The 17,446-nt window shown below is 30.2% G+C and overlaps 1 protein-coding gene across 1 annotated transcript in view; it reads left to right on the top strand.

Moving 5' to 3' along the window:
- The window catches only part of LOC129962867 (ankyrin repeat and fibronectin type-III domain-containing protein 1-like), a 509,915-nt gene that overhangs the window by 385,623 nt on the left and 106,846 nt on the right, over positions 1–17,446 (top strand). Inside the window, exon 2 of the mRNA XM_056076867.1 lies at positions 4,518–4,648. Within this exon, the coding sequence (XP_055932842.1) occupies positions 4,518–4,648 (131 nt within the window). The remainder of the gene's footprint in view (positions 1–4,517; positions 4,649–17,446) is intronic.

A 17,446-nucleotide genomic window follows, 5' to 3' on the forward strand; every position in this document is an offset into this window, starting at 1 on the left:
AGTACAGTTAATAATAAATTCTAATTTTTTTTCGTCTAAAAATATTAAAACATCATCCAATTTATAATCTTTTCAAGAAGACTTTTTGCTAAATGAATTTTACTGGTTATTGTCTAATCGTATTATAATAAATTAATTCAATGCAAAATCAATCCTTAAATCAATGAAAAAAAAAATCATATATACACAAAATAGTATTCTGCAAATAACAAAATCAGTTGCTACACATATCTTTTTTTTTTTTTTTTTAATTTGAATGTTTGATCGAAGTTTTCACCAAGTAGGAAAAATCCACTTTACATCCTGAACTTTCTATCGTCGAAAGCAAAGAAAATTTCCTGAAATCCTACTGGAACTTTCATCTTTTATTCATCTTTTTCTGCCCTCATCTTTATTTTACGCCGCCAAAAATAATATATAGGCCTAGAGGGTCCCATGTTTCACCATTTCACTTTTTTGCGATATGAATCATTGAAAAACAGAGTCATGCATTGGGGTTTTTATTTTTCAAGCTATCCCGCTTGTTCGGTAAATACAGATTACATTTTTGGTAGAGAAAAAGCAAATAAATAACAGCCAACATTGAAACTTGAGTTAATAAAAACATTATGTGAAGTTTCTTCTTTTTTTTAAAAGAAAATTGGAGGAAGTTTACGAAATTGCTTTTTAAAAGTCACAAGTCACAGTTTTTCTGCTCGTTTTGATGCATAACCTAAATTTTTATTCTCTGCTGTAGGTCACCAAAACAAACACATTTTGTTGTTAGTAGATATAGTGATAAAGATTAATATATTTTAATTAGGCTATGCAAGTATTCTTCAATAACTTTGCCAATAAATCAAAACAAATCAATATTTCTATCTTTAAAAAATGTTTCTAATAGCGAGCAAATGAATGTGAGTCATTCAAAAAATAATACAACCCAATTACTTTGCTAATTACTTTTTTTAAAGAAACAGTAACATTTGATAACCTTTTATTCTGCAGGCATTCTTCTTGCATTCATTTAACTTGCTTTCATTATTCCGTATCGGACTTCAGATTTGTTATGTAATAATCCAATATTTATCGAAATTTCTGATCCATTAATAATGTGACATTATTTTTTTTTATTTGCACAAATAGTGTCTTCTTTATATTGGCATTTTTGATGAAGACATTTCTGATAAAAGTATTATTGATGAATTGTAGAAAATTCTTAATGATGCTCTTTCTGAAATGATGGACAGCAACTATAATAAAAAAAATCTAAATAAATAAATTTTTAGCTACCAATTTAGAGGAATTTTTTTCCAAGTATAATAATAATTTCTTCGATACTATCAAAGAATAAATAGCAAAATATAATACATTATTCGCCTAAACTATTGATTTTTTAGGGTGTTAAACAATTAATATAAATTTTAAAATATTTCACGGTTTAACTTTTAGGAAAAACCGTATCAAACTTCATTTTTTCTTCGCATTTCAGTATATTTGGCATTAAAGATAACCCAATCAACCGAAAATGTAACTGCTTTATATTATCCTGATTTAGTCGCTATTTATTCCTCTTTTATTTGATGATACAAAACAATCTTCGCCGAAAATGCCACGTTTATAGAAGTTGATTTTATTATAAAACTCTCAGTGTTAATGATTGAACGACAAAACGTTTTACTATCCACATTTAATTTCACCAACAGAATACTTTATTATGCCAAGCTGCCTCAAATTATGGTACATGATTAGACTTCATTTCAAATCCGCATTCATATTTCAATTAGCAAGTACATCATTCAAAAAGTTCTTAGCTGTCGGAAATGAATTGGAGGCAACAAGTGGATTTCCACATTTTTTAAAAATTTTTTTTTATCGAAGCAGCTAGCACATTTACACAGGTACAAAGTGCACAAAAGCAAAAGCAACACAACTAGACATCACATTATACAGATAGAGACTGACTCAGTATAAACAAAAGCCATGCGTAGCGTACAGCAACATCGGGCGGAAAAACCTTGGACTTTAAGGATGCAAATAAAGTTTTAACAGTATATGTATCACTAAAGATACATTACATAAGTTATGATATTAATTTTTTTACACAAAAGATTTAAAAGATTGTTCATAATAAATTCAAATTTATTATCAGATATTCTTTTAATCTTCGTTATTTATTTTAAATATGCATATGCATTTTGCTTTTGACAACATATTTAAATTGTTTATAATGGAAGAATTATTCTTCAAATCAGTCTTCGTCATTGCTGTTAAACTTGCTTAATATTTGCAATTAAGCAAGTTTAACAGTTAAGTTTATCATTATGCGATTCTTAAATCTATATATATATACAGGGTGTTTATAAAGTCCCGGACCCATTTTGATGTTTAATAACTCATAAAATAATAAAGATAGATTTAAATTAATAACATAAATGGTTAAATAGACTCAAAAAGTTTCATGACCCTTGTCAATGAACTTCCACGTGTGCCCCCTTCGTCGCACGGAGAATATCAAGTCGATAGTCAATTTCACGCCAGGTAGCGACAAGCATGTCGGCATCCACAGAGCCATTTGCGCACATTATGGCGATTAACAATGCCAGAAACATGAAAGGATGCTTCATCGGAGAACATTATGCTCTTCAGAAAATCAGCAGCATCTTCTATCCTCCTTAGCATATCTGTTGCAAAGGCCATCCTCCTAGGCCTATCGTTCGGTTCCAAAACTTGAACAATTTGAACTTTGTATGCATGCAGTCTTAATTTTTTCTTAATAACCTTGTACACCGTCGAAATTGGGATATCCAATTCTGTTGCCGCTGATATCACAGATATTCTAGGATTGTGTAAAAATGTCTCTCTGACACGCTCAACATCAAAATCACTTGTGCAAGGACGTCTGGAACGTTTCTTATCTTCGATACTTCTCTATGAACCACCATAAAATCTGTGCTTTCTCTTGTGGTGTATGCATTCTCCTTAATATCCGCTAGAATAAAACATCACATACAAAAGTACTACATAGAACAAACACATCAAAAGTAAACATAACATTGCAATAGTTGCCAAAAACAAAAGAGAGAAAAATGCAATTAATAATCAGACAATATTTAGAAAAGTACAGATATTTAGACTGGAAAATGAAATTATCTGAAATTAACCACACGTACAGACGATATTTACAAAAGTAAAAATATTCAAACCTGAAAAGAAAAATATATGAGTTATTCCATCAATAAATGCCATAAGTTTGTTTATATCTTTATTATTTTACGAGTTATTAAACATCAAAATGGGTCCGGGACTTTATAAACACCCTGTATAATGTATTTATATTTTGTCATTATGCATAGATTTTATTATGTATCATCATATTTATAAATAAGGCGAAATAATATAAATATAAAAATATTTGTTCTTTGATTATAAACACTTCACAGACAAAGCGCTGTTTAACTTCATTTTTTTCCTTCTGATGAGCATATATTTTTTATTCTTGTAGCAGTTGCATTACTCTATCTTCTCTTTTGGATAATAGATAGCGATGCCTGATTAAGTACGCATCCCATGGTGCATTACTACTGTAATTATAATGAGATAAAATGCTGTTCTGTGAAGGGGCGCGCATTAGTGTCTTGTCTTGTATTTCCTGTTTTGAGTTTGTTTGGGTGAAATGTGATCATTAATGTTCTTGAAAACATACGTCTTGGTGCTTCCGCAGCACAAATCAAAATGATCTTCATTCCACCACATTCTTAATTGCATCAAACGAAATTTAAAACCTTTTAGGGCCCTTTCTTTATTTGATATCTTATATTTTATAGATATGGGGGGGGGATTTAAGATTCTGACGAATCAATAAATAAATGAATAGAGAATTTTTTGATAATTATCTCTTAATAATATGTCAAGTAACAAGGAAATTTCAAATCAATAATGAAATAGATACAAGTAAAATATTAAATGTGTTTTTAAGTACTTCAGAGATTTAAAGAAAATAGTTTTTTTTAAAAAATATTTAATCTTTCGAGATATTTAATATAGTATATAGCGGTTACATACTCCTATTAACTCTCTTGATACTACATCAGATGGTGTTATCTTATTGACATAAATGTATATTTCCCATGATCCTTCTCAGGGGTCATTATTAGATTTAATTCTAAGTGACTGCCCGGTATTTTCATGTTGTGTTTGTTTTGTTTCATGAAATGTGGAACTTAGAAAATAATTAAATAACTGTTCCTGAAAACTCGTCTATTATTTTCATCAGCCTCATAATAAAGTAATATATGATCTCGTCCCTCTACAATTAATAATTATAAATTTTATTTTAATATTATAATTATTAATTTAATAATCAACATTTAATTTTTTTTTATTAAAATTATAAATTATTTAAAATAATATTAATTAGTTTGTTTTCAAATATTTTACAAAGCATTTACTGGTAACTCAAAAGTTAAATTTAGATATGCTCTGTTAGATAAACAATCAGAATTTGCCTGACTTATTCAGTTTCTGGCTTTTTGCAGGCGAAGTCATCTCGAAAAACCAGTCAGCAAGAAAAAACCTCCGCTTCTTCGTGCAAGAACACTTCCAGCCATTATCTGTCCCAGCTTGAACATCATCCAGGCACAGCTTGAGGCAGATTCGTCGGGAAGAAGTAAGTGGAGAAACTATCTATGCAACGTCTTTTTTTTTCTCAACTTTCATAGAAAAAAATGACTGAAAAAATAACTTTCATTCCCAGCGAGTATCTGAAACGTACAAGAATCGGGAAAAAGTACAATTCTTCTTTCCACAAACGTTTTATGCAGTTTTTTTTTTTTTTTTGATGCTCATTTAAGCGAAAGTCTTATATATCATAGAATTATAGATTCTAAAATATTATTGCACAATTATTAGTCAGTTTTAAGGAACGAATATTGTTACAGTTATGCGTACCAATTCTATTTTAGAGAGGCTATTAAATAAATTTCTGATTCTGCCTCTTCTGATAAACTTTTTAGAAGAAAAAATATTGATATTTCTTGCTTCAAGTATTTAGTTTCGGGAAATAAAAATGTTTTTATAGTTCTTCCAGAACTTCTTCCAAGAAGTTGGATTAAGGTGATGTTTTATTCATATTTTTTATAAATATTTTTCTAGTGTTCATTTTTATTTTCATGAAGATATCTTTAGAGAGAAGAATAGCAATCTTTTATAATGGCAATAAAATATCTGAAATTTTCTGAATATTTTATTTATTTTGTTTTCATTCTGAATTACAACAAATTTATTTAAACTTCTGATTAAACGGTACATTGCATTTGCTATAAGGAATATTATTTCATTTCTCAAAAGAGTGCATATACTTATGATAGTTAAGCAAGTCCAACTTATATTTATCTTTATAATTAATTGTTACGCTTATCCTTAATTTAGAATCGATAATTCTAATCTAATATTCAAAACTTAGTCAGTCATTACATAGTATACGAAAGATCTTGGTTGAAATTCTACGTTATTTTCTTGAAACTGTTATATAAATTCAATACTGAATAAATTTTCATCCAGGAAAGGCATTTTATATGTAAGGACGATTATACGAAATACTATAAAAGGGAATTTAAGAAGGAAATTTTAAAATAATATACAATCTGGAAAAAGTGTTTACAAATTTTTAGAATACAATTGGGAATAACAGTAACAGCAGCTATTCATTGATTATGAATCGATTTCTTTTGTCAACTTTAAGCATATCATTCGAAGTATATTTTAATTATTTTATAACGATGTATTTTATGTAAAAATATTTAATACATTTATTTTAAGAATTCTAACCATTTTTTTTTATTTTGAAGACATATTAACACATATTTATTAATTTTAATATAAAAAAGATGATTTTTCACAAATTCTAAATTTATTCAGTTTTTAAGTTATTAAACAATATCTTTGTATAAAGCATGCAAAATATATTTGGAACTTTAGTCCTATTTTGAAGGATTATATTTCTTTTAGAATACGAAAATTGCATACAAGTGTACATGAGACAATGATTCATATTCTTTTCTCATGTATACTTCTGTGAGCTTCAAATTTATAGTGTACCGACATAGAAAAATAAAGTCGAAATGCACAGTTGTAATCATTTGGAGAACAACAATTATTTATGCGTGTATTTATTTTTCCATCATACATCTTTGGTTTTAAACTTTCTATTGAATTGTGTTTTTATTTAATTTTTTATCTGTGTTTTTATTATTATTTATCCGTTATTATTATTTATTAACTATTATTGCATAAAAGTATAAAGTCTGTTGTAAATATTCTCTTATTTACTATAATTTCTTCCAAACCTCTGTCTTTGAGCATAGCAAAATGTTTTTAAATTTCATAAATTTCTTTTTCACTGCAAATATTACAAAAAGAAATATTTTACACTGTATATTATACTTGATTGTTTTAAATCTCTGCAAGTACGAAAAGATCTACAGAAAATCTCATTAAGAAAACCAATTATTTGCACTCGGAATTTAAAAAGAAATGTTCTGAGAAAAAAATTGTTTAAATAAAAATTGAAAACAAAAGAATCCGTTATAAGGAAGAAAAAAATGAAATACTGATAAAAGTGTGCAACAGAGAAACTGGTCACTGCATCAGTATCTCAGCCTCACTAACACGACAAATACTTCTTTAAAAAGAATGTTCAGTTTAATAACATTTTCATTTTGCCTAATGAATAATCCTTAACGTTTTAATTACTCAAAAAAAATATATCACCGCATTTTTGACTCTAAAATTATAACATTAATAAATTTATAAATAAATTTCATACATATAAATTGATTTATAAAGAAGTGATATAGAGTTATTCGATTCTTTTTTTCACAATAATGCTAGAAAAGACATTAAATAAAGTAAGAATGTCGCCTAGCTCTATCAAATATTCATTCTTTCTGGTCATAGCAAATGATTTATCGCTAATCTGTGTCCCACGGTTTCTTACCAGATCTACAAATGGCGTGTAACCACACCTTGAAATAATTCTGACAAAACTGAGAAAGGTTGGACCTTTAAAATCTATTTGAGGGACTGGTTTCATAGAAAATCGATATTTATGCGCAAGTATTTAATTGCTCTTCCTATTGGGGCATTTTTAAATATAACCAATTAACCGTTTAGCTCTTTTCGGAAAATGCATAGCTAAATTATGTCTCAAAAATTCAGCTAAATTTATTAGTTATTACTCCTGACGAGTAAACTCGTCATAACGCAAAATCTTTTACTTTTTCTAAGACTATATACTTATATTCATCAAAAACAGTTAACCGGTTAACAAACACTGCAAATTACAAACAGGTAGAGTGATCTTTAAGAAAGTTTTCCTACAATTTTTACTAAATATAATTCTGCATTATTACTCTCCGCTAATTGATGAACAGTAGTTAAGAAAGATTATTAACTTGCAATCTTTGGAAGATTATTTGCTGATATAATACATAAATATTTAAAAACCGAATATGTATTTCAAAAGCAGTTTTTTTTTATAGATTGAAGCCAAACGTTGACAAAAAAATACTACAATTGTTGGCACAAACTTACAACCAATATTCGCATATTTAAATCATTGGTTATGAATTCGTTCTTTTACATGCTAGTGAAAAATACAAAAATTGTCAAAACCTTAATGGATAGGGTTTCAAATCTGATATATAGGGTGATCAAGAAATAACAGGAGTTGTACGGAGGCCTGCAGCGTGATATGTACTGGACGAAATATAATAAAATTTGGCCACCATACACATTAAAGTATGTGGTTTTGATTTATCAGAAAAAAATAGTACCAAAAAACGCTGATAGGGGAAATATTGGCGCTGTGATTGAAAACTTTATTGTGTATAATTTGCTTATATGGGTATTTTGTGACGTGACATCGAAAATAAAAGAAAGGGTTGTGGGAATTTAAGTCATTTTGCGTTGTCACTACGTGAACCCGCCTTTTTAGTCAAGCTGTGTTATCTTCGATGTGAAGATGCCAGTGCTGCTCTTCGTGAATACCGATGGTTTAAACAGTTACGTAGAGGACCGATGACCATAACTTACGAAGAATGATTGAAAGGTTTGAAACAACAGGAATTCTTGGTGTGCCGAGGATTCAAGGCCGAGGCTGTAAATTATCAAGCAGGAACAAGTTGAAGAAGTTGCTACTGCATTTATGGATCAGGCGATAGCTAATACGCAAGCTACAAGCAATGCACGTTCAATATCACGACAAATAGAAATCCCGTTCTCGAGGGTTCAGAAGATATTGCGTAAGATCCTGAAATTTTATCCGTATAAGATATATTGCGTAAGATCCTGAAATTTTATCCGTATAAGATATATTGCTTAAGATCCTGAAATTTTATCCGTATAAGATAACATCCATTAACTGATGACACAGATCGAAATCTTGGCAATTTCTGATTGTAGTGGTGGGGGGGTGGGGTGAGGGGGTTCTGGTTCACTTGAAAGGCGTTGTGTATCAAGGACATGTTCCTGACATTCCTACTTTCATAGATCAAATATCGTTACATATCAGATGAATAAATTCCGATATGCTGCGAGGCACCGTCGAAATCCTCGCGTACCGCATGCAATTATTGGAATATCAAGATGGTGCTCAGCTTGAGACAAATTTCTGAGTTGCAATAATAAATGTTTTTCATTGGTATTTGGTGTGTTGCTATTTACTGTTTCCATTGACAGTTATGTATTCTTTTTCCACATATTATTTTCTTGCAGGGCCAGGATTTCCCTACCGGCGTTTTTTGGTACTAATTTTTTTCTTTGATAAATCGAAACCGCATACTTTAATCTATATGGTGTCCAAATTTTGTTATATTTCGTCCAGTACATAACACGATACAAGACTCCAAATACCTCCTGTTATTTCTTGATCACCCTGTGTATCTACAATTTAAATGTCAAATCTTTATACCAATTTTTTTCATTCTAGTTCTTTTATTTCGTAATTATTGTGTTGGTTTACATTAAGGCAACCGAACAGCCTTCTAAAATTCAAATTTTAAAAGAAATTTACAAATTTGGTATGAAGACTATAAATTAAATATTATCCTACTTACTCAAAGTGTTTCCAACTTTTGGTATTCATGGATGACATAATTCAAAAATGTATATTTTCGGAACCCATGGAAATTTGAATTTTAGAAGATTCATCGAAACTGGAGTTCGAATTTTTTGAAGATTACGATATTTCCTCCTTATATACTACGAGTACAAAAAAGTAAAAAATAATAACATTGTTAATTCAGTTGGTTTTTTTTTCTTTTGGCAGAGCTAGAATATATTAACTTCTTTGAGCAAATATAATTATGTTCTCTTTTTTTTAAATTACACTTCATTTTTTCGATTTAATTAAATTTCCAAAGTGTTTCGATTAATTATACAGGGTTAACAAGAAACGGGTTTCCCAGTTTTCAGATGGGTCAGGTTCGATAGATAAAGTTGATATAACATATGAACTAACATTATTCAAATGATGCACTTCGCATTTATTAAATAACAAACTTTAGTACCAAAATTTAGAAATAGATGGCGCTATCACGCAAATCGTATTTATTTGCATATATTGAAAATTTAAAGCTTCATTTGCATTAGATCACATACCTTTTATCATTATTCTTTGGATTAAAAGAATTTTGGATTCTCAACAAAAAATAATTACTTGTTATGTATATGTATGTAATATTTCACTTTTTAAGCTGCAATCTAGTTTCTTTGTTAGAAACATGGTGATTCATTGGCTTATGGAAGCTTTTAAAATTTTTATATTTTAAAATTGAATTTTGAAAAAGAATAGTTTTTAGGTACTGTACAAGGGGAGTCAGACATGAAAAACAAGAGCCCCGCAACTTAGAAATTAAAATGAAGCCTGAGTTCGAATGATTACAAAATAATGGTTTTTAAACATGGATAAATTGAAATTATTACATACATTCACATATTTTAGAGAAAGGAACAGACAATATAATAATTTTATTCATTTTAAATATTAATGTGAATTAAATTTTACTTTTAATTGAACAGATACCAATTATTTAAGAATTTTAAAGAGCAATAAATTAGTTTTAATATTAGTCGAATGATAACGATTGTTAAAAATTGATGTCTTCGCGTTCTTTTTTTCAGATTTTAATTAGTTTAAATCAACAATTAAAAAACTATTAGAAACGGAAAAAACTATTAGTCATGAAAATGAATTGAAATCGGAATAAATTTTCCTTTTTTATTTGTTAGCGAAATATTTTATTGCAATAAACTAACCATAAACATTACATAGTCAAAGGAAAATACAGTTAGCAGTAAGTAAAAAGTCAAGAATCGCTTTATCCTAATTTTTGTGTTTCTACTACAGAAAGTTTCTAAGTAATGTATTCCTACAAATAATTCTTATTTTAAGTATAGAATTTATATCATAAGAAAATAATATAAAGCTGTAAAAGAACTATCCATAATCAAATACATATAAATAACGGTTTTTTTAAATTTTCAATTGTTTCTGTCTATAAACTGCAAGGAAGGTTTCTTCTTTTTTATAGAGAATTAGAGCGTGAGTTTCCATTTTCTGTGGATGAATTTATCTTCAATGAAAAAATTGCTTTTTAAACTTATCCAACCTTTATAAATTGTCATAATAGCAAATTATGGCTACCAAAAATATCTTTATTAACGACATAAATGCTACAGCAGATCGTTTTTTTTCAAAAATAAATTTTGCATATAAAATTAATCAAAAACAAAATCACCATGACCATATTATTTTTAAGTTAAAATAAAAATTTGAAACTAAAATTTTAATAATGCAAGCGTAAACTTTTACGTAAACAAAACATTTTTGTGTAGGTTAAAGTTAAAATAATTCATCAAACCACTTTGCTAGATGATATTTTTATATCATACGTTTCGATGGTTGAAAATACGTGATGAATTTTATTTTTCGCACTTTATTTTAGCAAAACAAATTCTTAATTTTTTTGACTAATGCTCATGAAATTATTATAAATAGTTACATCGTTTGTCAAACATGAAATGAATATTTGCTTACCGCAGATATAACTTTATTTTTTTTTCGCAATTTAAAAATTAGCTAATTAGTATGTCGACAAAATTAATCTCAGTTACGATTCTTGAATGTGTCGATTACATTTAATCGGATTATAAAAATAAACTAGTTTTTAATGTCAGCAAAAGGGTAACATATGTTCTTACTTGTCAAATTTGATGATTAATTCGACAAATTGGAGAACAAACTTTATCTGAAAATAAAACATGTTAGAAATAAAAAGAAACTATATATTTTGTTTTTAATACTTATAAATAATATTAATCATATTAATTAAATCTTGTTTCGCGTAAAATTATCAATGTTTTGTCTTATTTCTAAAACAATTTTGCGTTCCGACAAGTTATCTTAATTTTTTCTCAATATATAAAATTAAAATGTCTCCCCAGCAGGCAATTTTAAAATAATTAGATTATTGTCTTTCTCATATTAGAATTTATTGGCCACAAGCTTTGTGTACCGAAAAAAAATTCATCATTTAAATACCAATTAATGTTTTTGAAAATTTCATCTCATGAGTTTGAATGCATATTTTTCTAATTTATATGTCTCAGTTGAGAATGATTAATTAAATTTGACGCCACATGACGGCGCTGTTTTTAATTGAGATGAGCAGACGATTTAAATGAGCAGACGAATTTTAAATAGAAACGTTATTTACATATTTTTTCTATAAAGTACTTTTATTTAAATGATTTCGATGAAGTATTTTTTTTAAAAAGCAAATATTTTGAAGCAGAAATTACTGCCAGTAGTTTATTATTTGAAATGTGAAATATCGTAGGCTACTTTTAAATTTGTTCTTCTTTCAAAACGGCAGAAAGTGTGGGTTGAAGGATATTTTTTTAGCTTTCCAAAGCGAAGTAATTGTATTATATTTTTAAAATTATTGTAAAATGCATGATATTAAAATTTCTAAGTTCAAAATAAACAAAATTATTAATCGAAAAAGGAATACTATCAACCATTACTTCTACATGAAAAGAAAATTCTCAACGGAAACTTGAAAAAATTATGTATTGTTTCAAATATTTCTGACCTCCTAACAAGAAAATACTTACAGAGGCAGAAATCAAATGCAAAATCTTTAAATGCATCTTTAGCAATAATAAAGCAAGAACTACAATTTAAAAATAAAACAAAAAAAATAATATACACTAGATTTTACTAAGGCATAGAGCTCAACGTTGAGCAGCTCATAGAATCTTATATGAAAACTATTTAGCAGAAATAAATGAAAATACATTTGTAACTGCGGATGAAGCAGGGGGCCTTCCTAGATGAGTGTGGCAAAAAACAGATTTATTTACGATCGAAACTGAGGATTAAAAATGCACAAAATTGGTTCTGTGAATGCAAAGAATGCTTCAGTCAGTAGTTTGTGATTGCCGCAGAGTCCTCTTGTAACGAGAAATTAAAAATAAAAAGACAGAGAAAAAATTTAAATGTTAAATTGAATATATTATCAGTAGAAAGCTTTGTACCCGATACTGACGAATGGACTTTTTATTTATACCATTGACTTTCAAAGAATAAATGTTCAATAAAAAAAAATCTCAAAGCTACAAGTTGTATTTTGAAAAGTACCACTGAATTCCTTGAAATAATGAAGATTCATCTGGTAGTGCATATATAGCTTTTAAATATATTCCTGCTAAGTACCTTGACGTTTCACCTATGTTTTATCAAATATCTGTCTTTTGTAGAAAGTTCTTTGTAAATGCAATATGGCCATGATTCGGTCAATGGAAAGCAGGAGAAAAAGAATGAAAATCAAAACCCCAAAAAATTTTAAGAAAGGCCTCTCTTCTTGGAAATCGCGATGCAGAGTTATAATCCAGAAATAAAAGGCTATCAAATCCATCATTTAAAAAATAGTTTCTATGTTTTAGGCATTAATTAAAAGCCCCCGAAATCTTTTTAAAAGTGCGTAAATACCCTCTGTAATTTAAGACTATTATGCATTGACGCAATTTCAATAAATCTAAAAATAAAAATAGAAAATGCTTTCATATAATTGCGAAATCTTAAAAATAGGAAATTCTTAAACCTTATCTGAAATCTTATATATATTACTCATTTTTAAAAACCATTCATTCCTTTTTTTAAAAATGCTGTAAGCAGACTAAAGTTGAAATAAACAATTCAATAATTCTTCGCTACAATTCACCAAATATTCAAATCAGTATCATTTTTACTCTAATAGTACACAAAAAAGTGTTGTCCGGGCAACATCACGTTTTGCATCAATCCTATAAATTCTTTCAGTTCAAATAGTACGATATGAAGAGTATTTTTATACTGTCAATTGGTTTAGATATCATATCAAAATTGTTTTGTATCTCTTATTCAATATAATGAAAAGAAAATTAAAAATATATTTTTCTACCAACAGTTAAACATCAACAGTTAAACTATGGTTCAAAGAAAAAATATTGCATTTTTTAATGTCTATATTTGTTTATCTAGAAATTAACTGAAATCTATTGTGAAATCAGAAAAATGAAATTCGGCCATCACCGTCCTGATTTCAGAAAATTATTCAGAACTTCTAAAACAAGTCCATTCATCGCATTAAAATAATTTTTTTCTAATGAGTTACAATAGTTTACAACTTTAATTATCTAAAAATAAGCAAGCGAAAAAATTTAATTTTGCACGCAGTAATTTTTAGGGATTAATCGAATGTGTGTGGGTTTTGCAATGAGTAGTTGAATTCGACAATTTATTTAGTTCCCATACTTCAGAATTCTATAATGAGAGCTGAAAAGAGCTTCAAACGCAAAAATAAAATAAACAATATTTCAATGTTAGAGAATGAGGTCTACACTTGAGTGAATGTAAACTAGCATTCTCGAAAGGCTATCGAAGACTCGAAACACGATTCTACCAATTTTCTTTTGCTTGGAAGGTACGAGTTTGGATGTCTTTGATAACATTAGATTTATGTTCTAAATTAAAGGCTGCATTTAATATAATTTTGGTAATATATATATATATAGTGTCATGTATGCCAGGTAGACCGAGAGACGATACGATTCGTTTTTACATACACGCAAAGAACATTTATTAGTATTAAGATGCACAGGCACGAACGAGCATAACAACAACTACACCGAACAAGTACAAAACTAAGAACTACGGAACATAAAAAGGTAAGAAAGCAGGCGCCCGTCACACAGCCTGGAAGGTTCTTTTATAATCTGGCTGTTGCCAGATACATAACAGTTCCTTTCTCTAATCTGGCTGTTGCCAGATACATAACAGTTCCTTTCTCTAATCTGGCTGTTGCCAGATACATAACAGTTCCTCCCCGACAAAATATAGAGTCACAGGACCAGTCTCTCTGGAGGTCTCCTGATTCGGTTTGAGCGTCGGAGTGGCACATCAGTTTTCGGCTTTCCGGAAGCTTCTGGTACAGGGCTAGGTGGCATATCATCAATTGGAGTGGCAGATACAGGTACATCCTTAGGTTCAGGGACAACTTCAGGTACAGGTGCAGGCGGTTCCGATTCAGCAACATCATCGGATACTGGCTCATCTGGAAAATTCAATTCTTTATCGTAAATTGGAATTTCAGTAGCAGCTTGGGATAATTCAATCGACTTCCCACATTTTCTTATTTGATCTACGTGTCTCTTCCAAATTTCATTTCCGACTTGTATGCTATAACTCAAAGTTCCATCTCGGTTTATAATTGTTCCAATTTTCCATTTGTTAGGTCCGGAATAATTTCTTACGGCTACTTTCTCCCCTTCCTGAAACTCACGCAAGCTAGATTCTGTGTTAAGTCTCGAACTCTGTTTCTGAACAACTTTGTCTCTCAAATTTGGTTTAAAAAGATCAAGCCTAGTGCGAATACATCTCTTCAAAAACAAGGCACTCGGAGTTTCTCCCGTGAGGGAATGTGGAGTTATTCTATACTGTAATAAAAATCTTTGTAATTTCACATTTAGATCTCCAGAATCACCTCTACTCGATTTCAACGAAGCTTTGAACAACTGCACTATTCTTTCTGCCTGTCCGTTCGAAGCAGGATGGTAAGGTGCTGAAGTTATATGTTTAATATTATTCAGTTTCAAAAAATGTCGAAATTCGTAACTAGTAAAGCTTGCGCCGTTATCACTAACCAAAGTTAAGGGAATTCCATAATGAGCAAAAAGAATACGAAGATGATGAATTGTAAAACTAGCTGTAATATTTTTCATCGGAATGACTTCTATCCACTTCGAATATGCATCAGAGACTACAAAAAACATTTTCCCCATAAAAGGACCAGCGTAGTCAACGTGTATCCTTTGCCAAGGTCCATTTGGCCATTCCCACGGATGTCGATTTATCCTTGCTGGTTCGTTCCTCGTTGCGATACAAGCTGAACAGTTCTGAACAAAATTGGCTATACTGGCATCAATACCTTGCCAATAGCAGTAGCTTCTAGCTATGGCCTTCATTTTGACAATTCCAGGATGTCCAACATGAAGTTCTTCCAAAACTTGATTCTGGTACTTTTCAGGAATGCATACTCTATGACCATACATTATGCAACCATTTTGCAATGAAAATTCAGATTCTCTACCTTTCCAAGGCACAGGTAATTCAGTTCCAGATTTTAAACTTTCATACAGTTCGAACAATTTCCTATCAGTTTTAGTAGCTCTAGCTATGTCGGTTGCTGTAACAGGCATTAATTCAACTTGCGAAATATTTGTCACGTCTGCTTCAGTCAAGTACTCACAGTCCTTGTCAACTGTTAGTGGTAACCGTGAAAGTGCATCGGCATTGCCATGATTCTTTGTGTTTCGATACTTGATTGTATAACTGAATGCTTGGAGAAAAAGTGCATAATGAACCATTCGTGTTGCTGATAGACATGGTAAACTACGATTAGGTGCGAAAATTGATACTAGGGGTTTATGATCGGTTACGAGATCAAAATGTCGACCAAATAAATATTGATAAAATCTCTTTACTCCCCATACGATACTCAATGCTTCCTTGTCTATCTGTGAATAATTACGTTCCGTTTTAGTCAATGACCTTGATGCAAACATTGCTGGTTTTTCCGAACCATCTGGCATAATGTGACTTAAAACTGCTCCTATTCCAACTGGTGATGCATCCGTTTGTAATACAAGAGGTAACTTAGGATCATAATGGCATAAAATTCGGTCTGAAGCAATTTCTTGTTTCAATGCCTTGAAAGCTTTTTCACATTCTGCAGTCCACAAAAATTTAGTACCTTACTGCAGTAAATTATTGAAAGGAGCGACACGAGTAGATAAGTTGGGAATAAATTTTCCGTAGTAATTGACTAAACCCAAAAAACTCTTCAAATCAGATACAGTTTTTGGAACTGGTACCTTCGTAATTGCATCGATTTTTCCTTGTGTTTTGTGGAGGCCGAATTTATCAATTGTATGACCACAATAATTCACAGATTTCTTAAAAAATTCACTTTTCCGCTTATTTACTCTGAGACCATATTCTTCTAGTCTCTGTAGTACTAATTCTAACCTTTCAAAATGCTCTTGATCATTTCTCCCCGTTACGGTAATATCGTCTAAAAATACGTGTACCCCCGCGATGCCTGATAAAACTTGTTCAATGGCTCTCTGCCACACTGCCGGAGCTAAGGCTATACCATAATTCCTTCTCTTGTAACGGAACAAACCCTTGTGAGTATTGATCGTCAATAGATGTCGGTCCCGCTCATCAACTAACATTTGAAGGTATGCCTCAGATAAATCGATTTTAGTAAAGAACTCCCCTCCTGACAATTCAGCAAAAATGTCCTCGATACGGGGTAAAGGATATTGCTCAATTTTTAGTCCCGGGTTGATAGTCACCTTATAATCGCCACAGATTCGTAGGTTCCCATTCTGTTTGATAACAGGAACAATTGGTGTAGCCCACTCACTATATGTCACCGGCTCAATGATGTCTTCTGCAACTAACCTCTTAAGTTCAGTTTCTATTCTTTCTTTTAAAGCAAATGGTACTGGTCGAGGTTTAAAAAATACCGGTTTGTAATTAGGTTTCATTTGAAGACGGCAACAAAACTTTTCCAGTTTCCGGATACCCAGAGAAAAAATTTTCTCATACTTTTGAAGCAAGATATTTAATTTATTGGTTCGAGAGTTACAATTTCCAACCCGAACTGCCTTAATTGAGCTCCAGTCTAATTGGAAATTTCTCAACCATTCACGACCAAAAACTGCGTTTACTTTTGCATGCACCAAATAAATAGTTTCTGTATTAATTTGATCTTTGTATTGAATTTGCACCACTGCTTGGCCAGCTGCTGTTATCATAGAATTATCGAAATTCCTAAGCAATAATTTGGTAGGCTTA

This window comes from Argiope bruennichi, chromosome 3 (genome assembly GCF_947563725.1).
Source record: "Argiope bruennichi chromosome 3, qqArgBrue1.1, whole genome shotgun sequence".
Classification (NCBI taxonomy): Eukaryota; Metazoa; Arthropoda; class Arachnida; order Araneae; family Araneidae; genus Argiope; species Argiope bruennichi.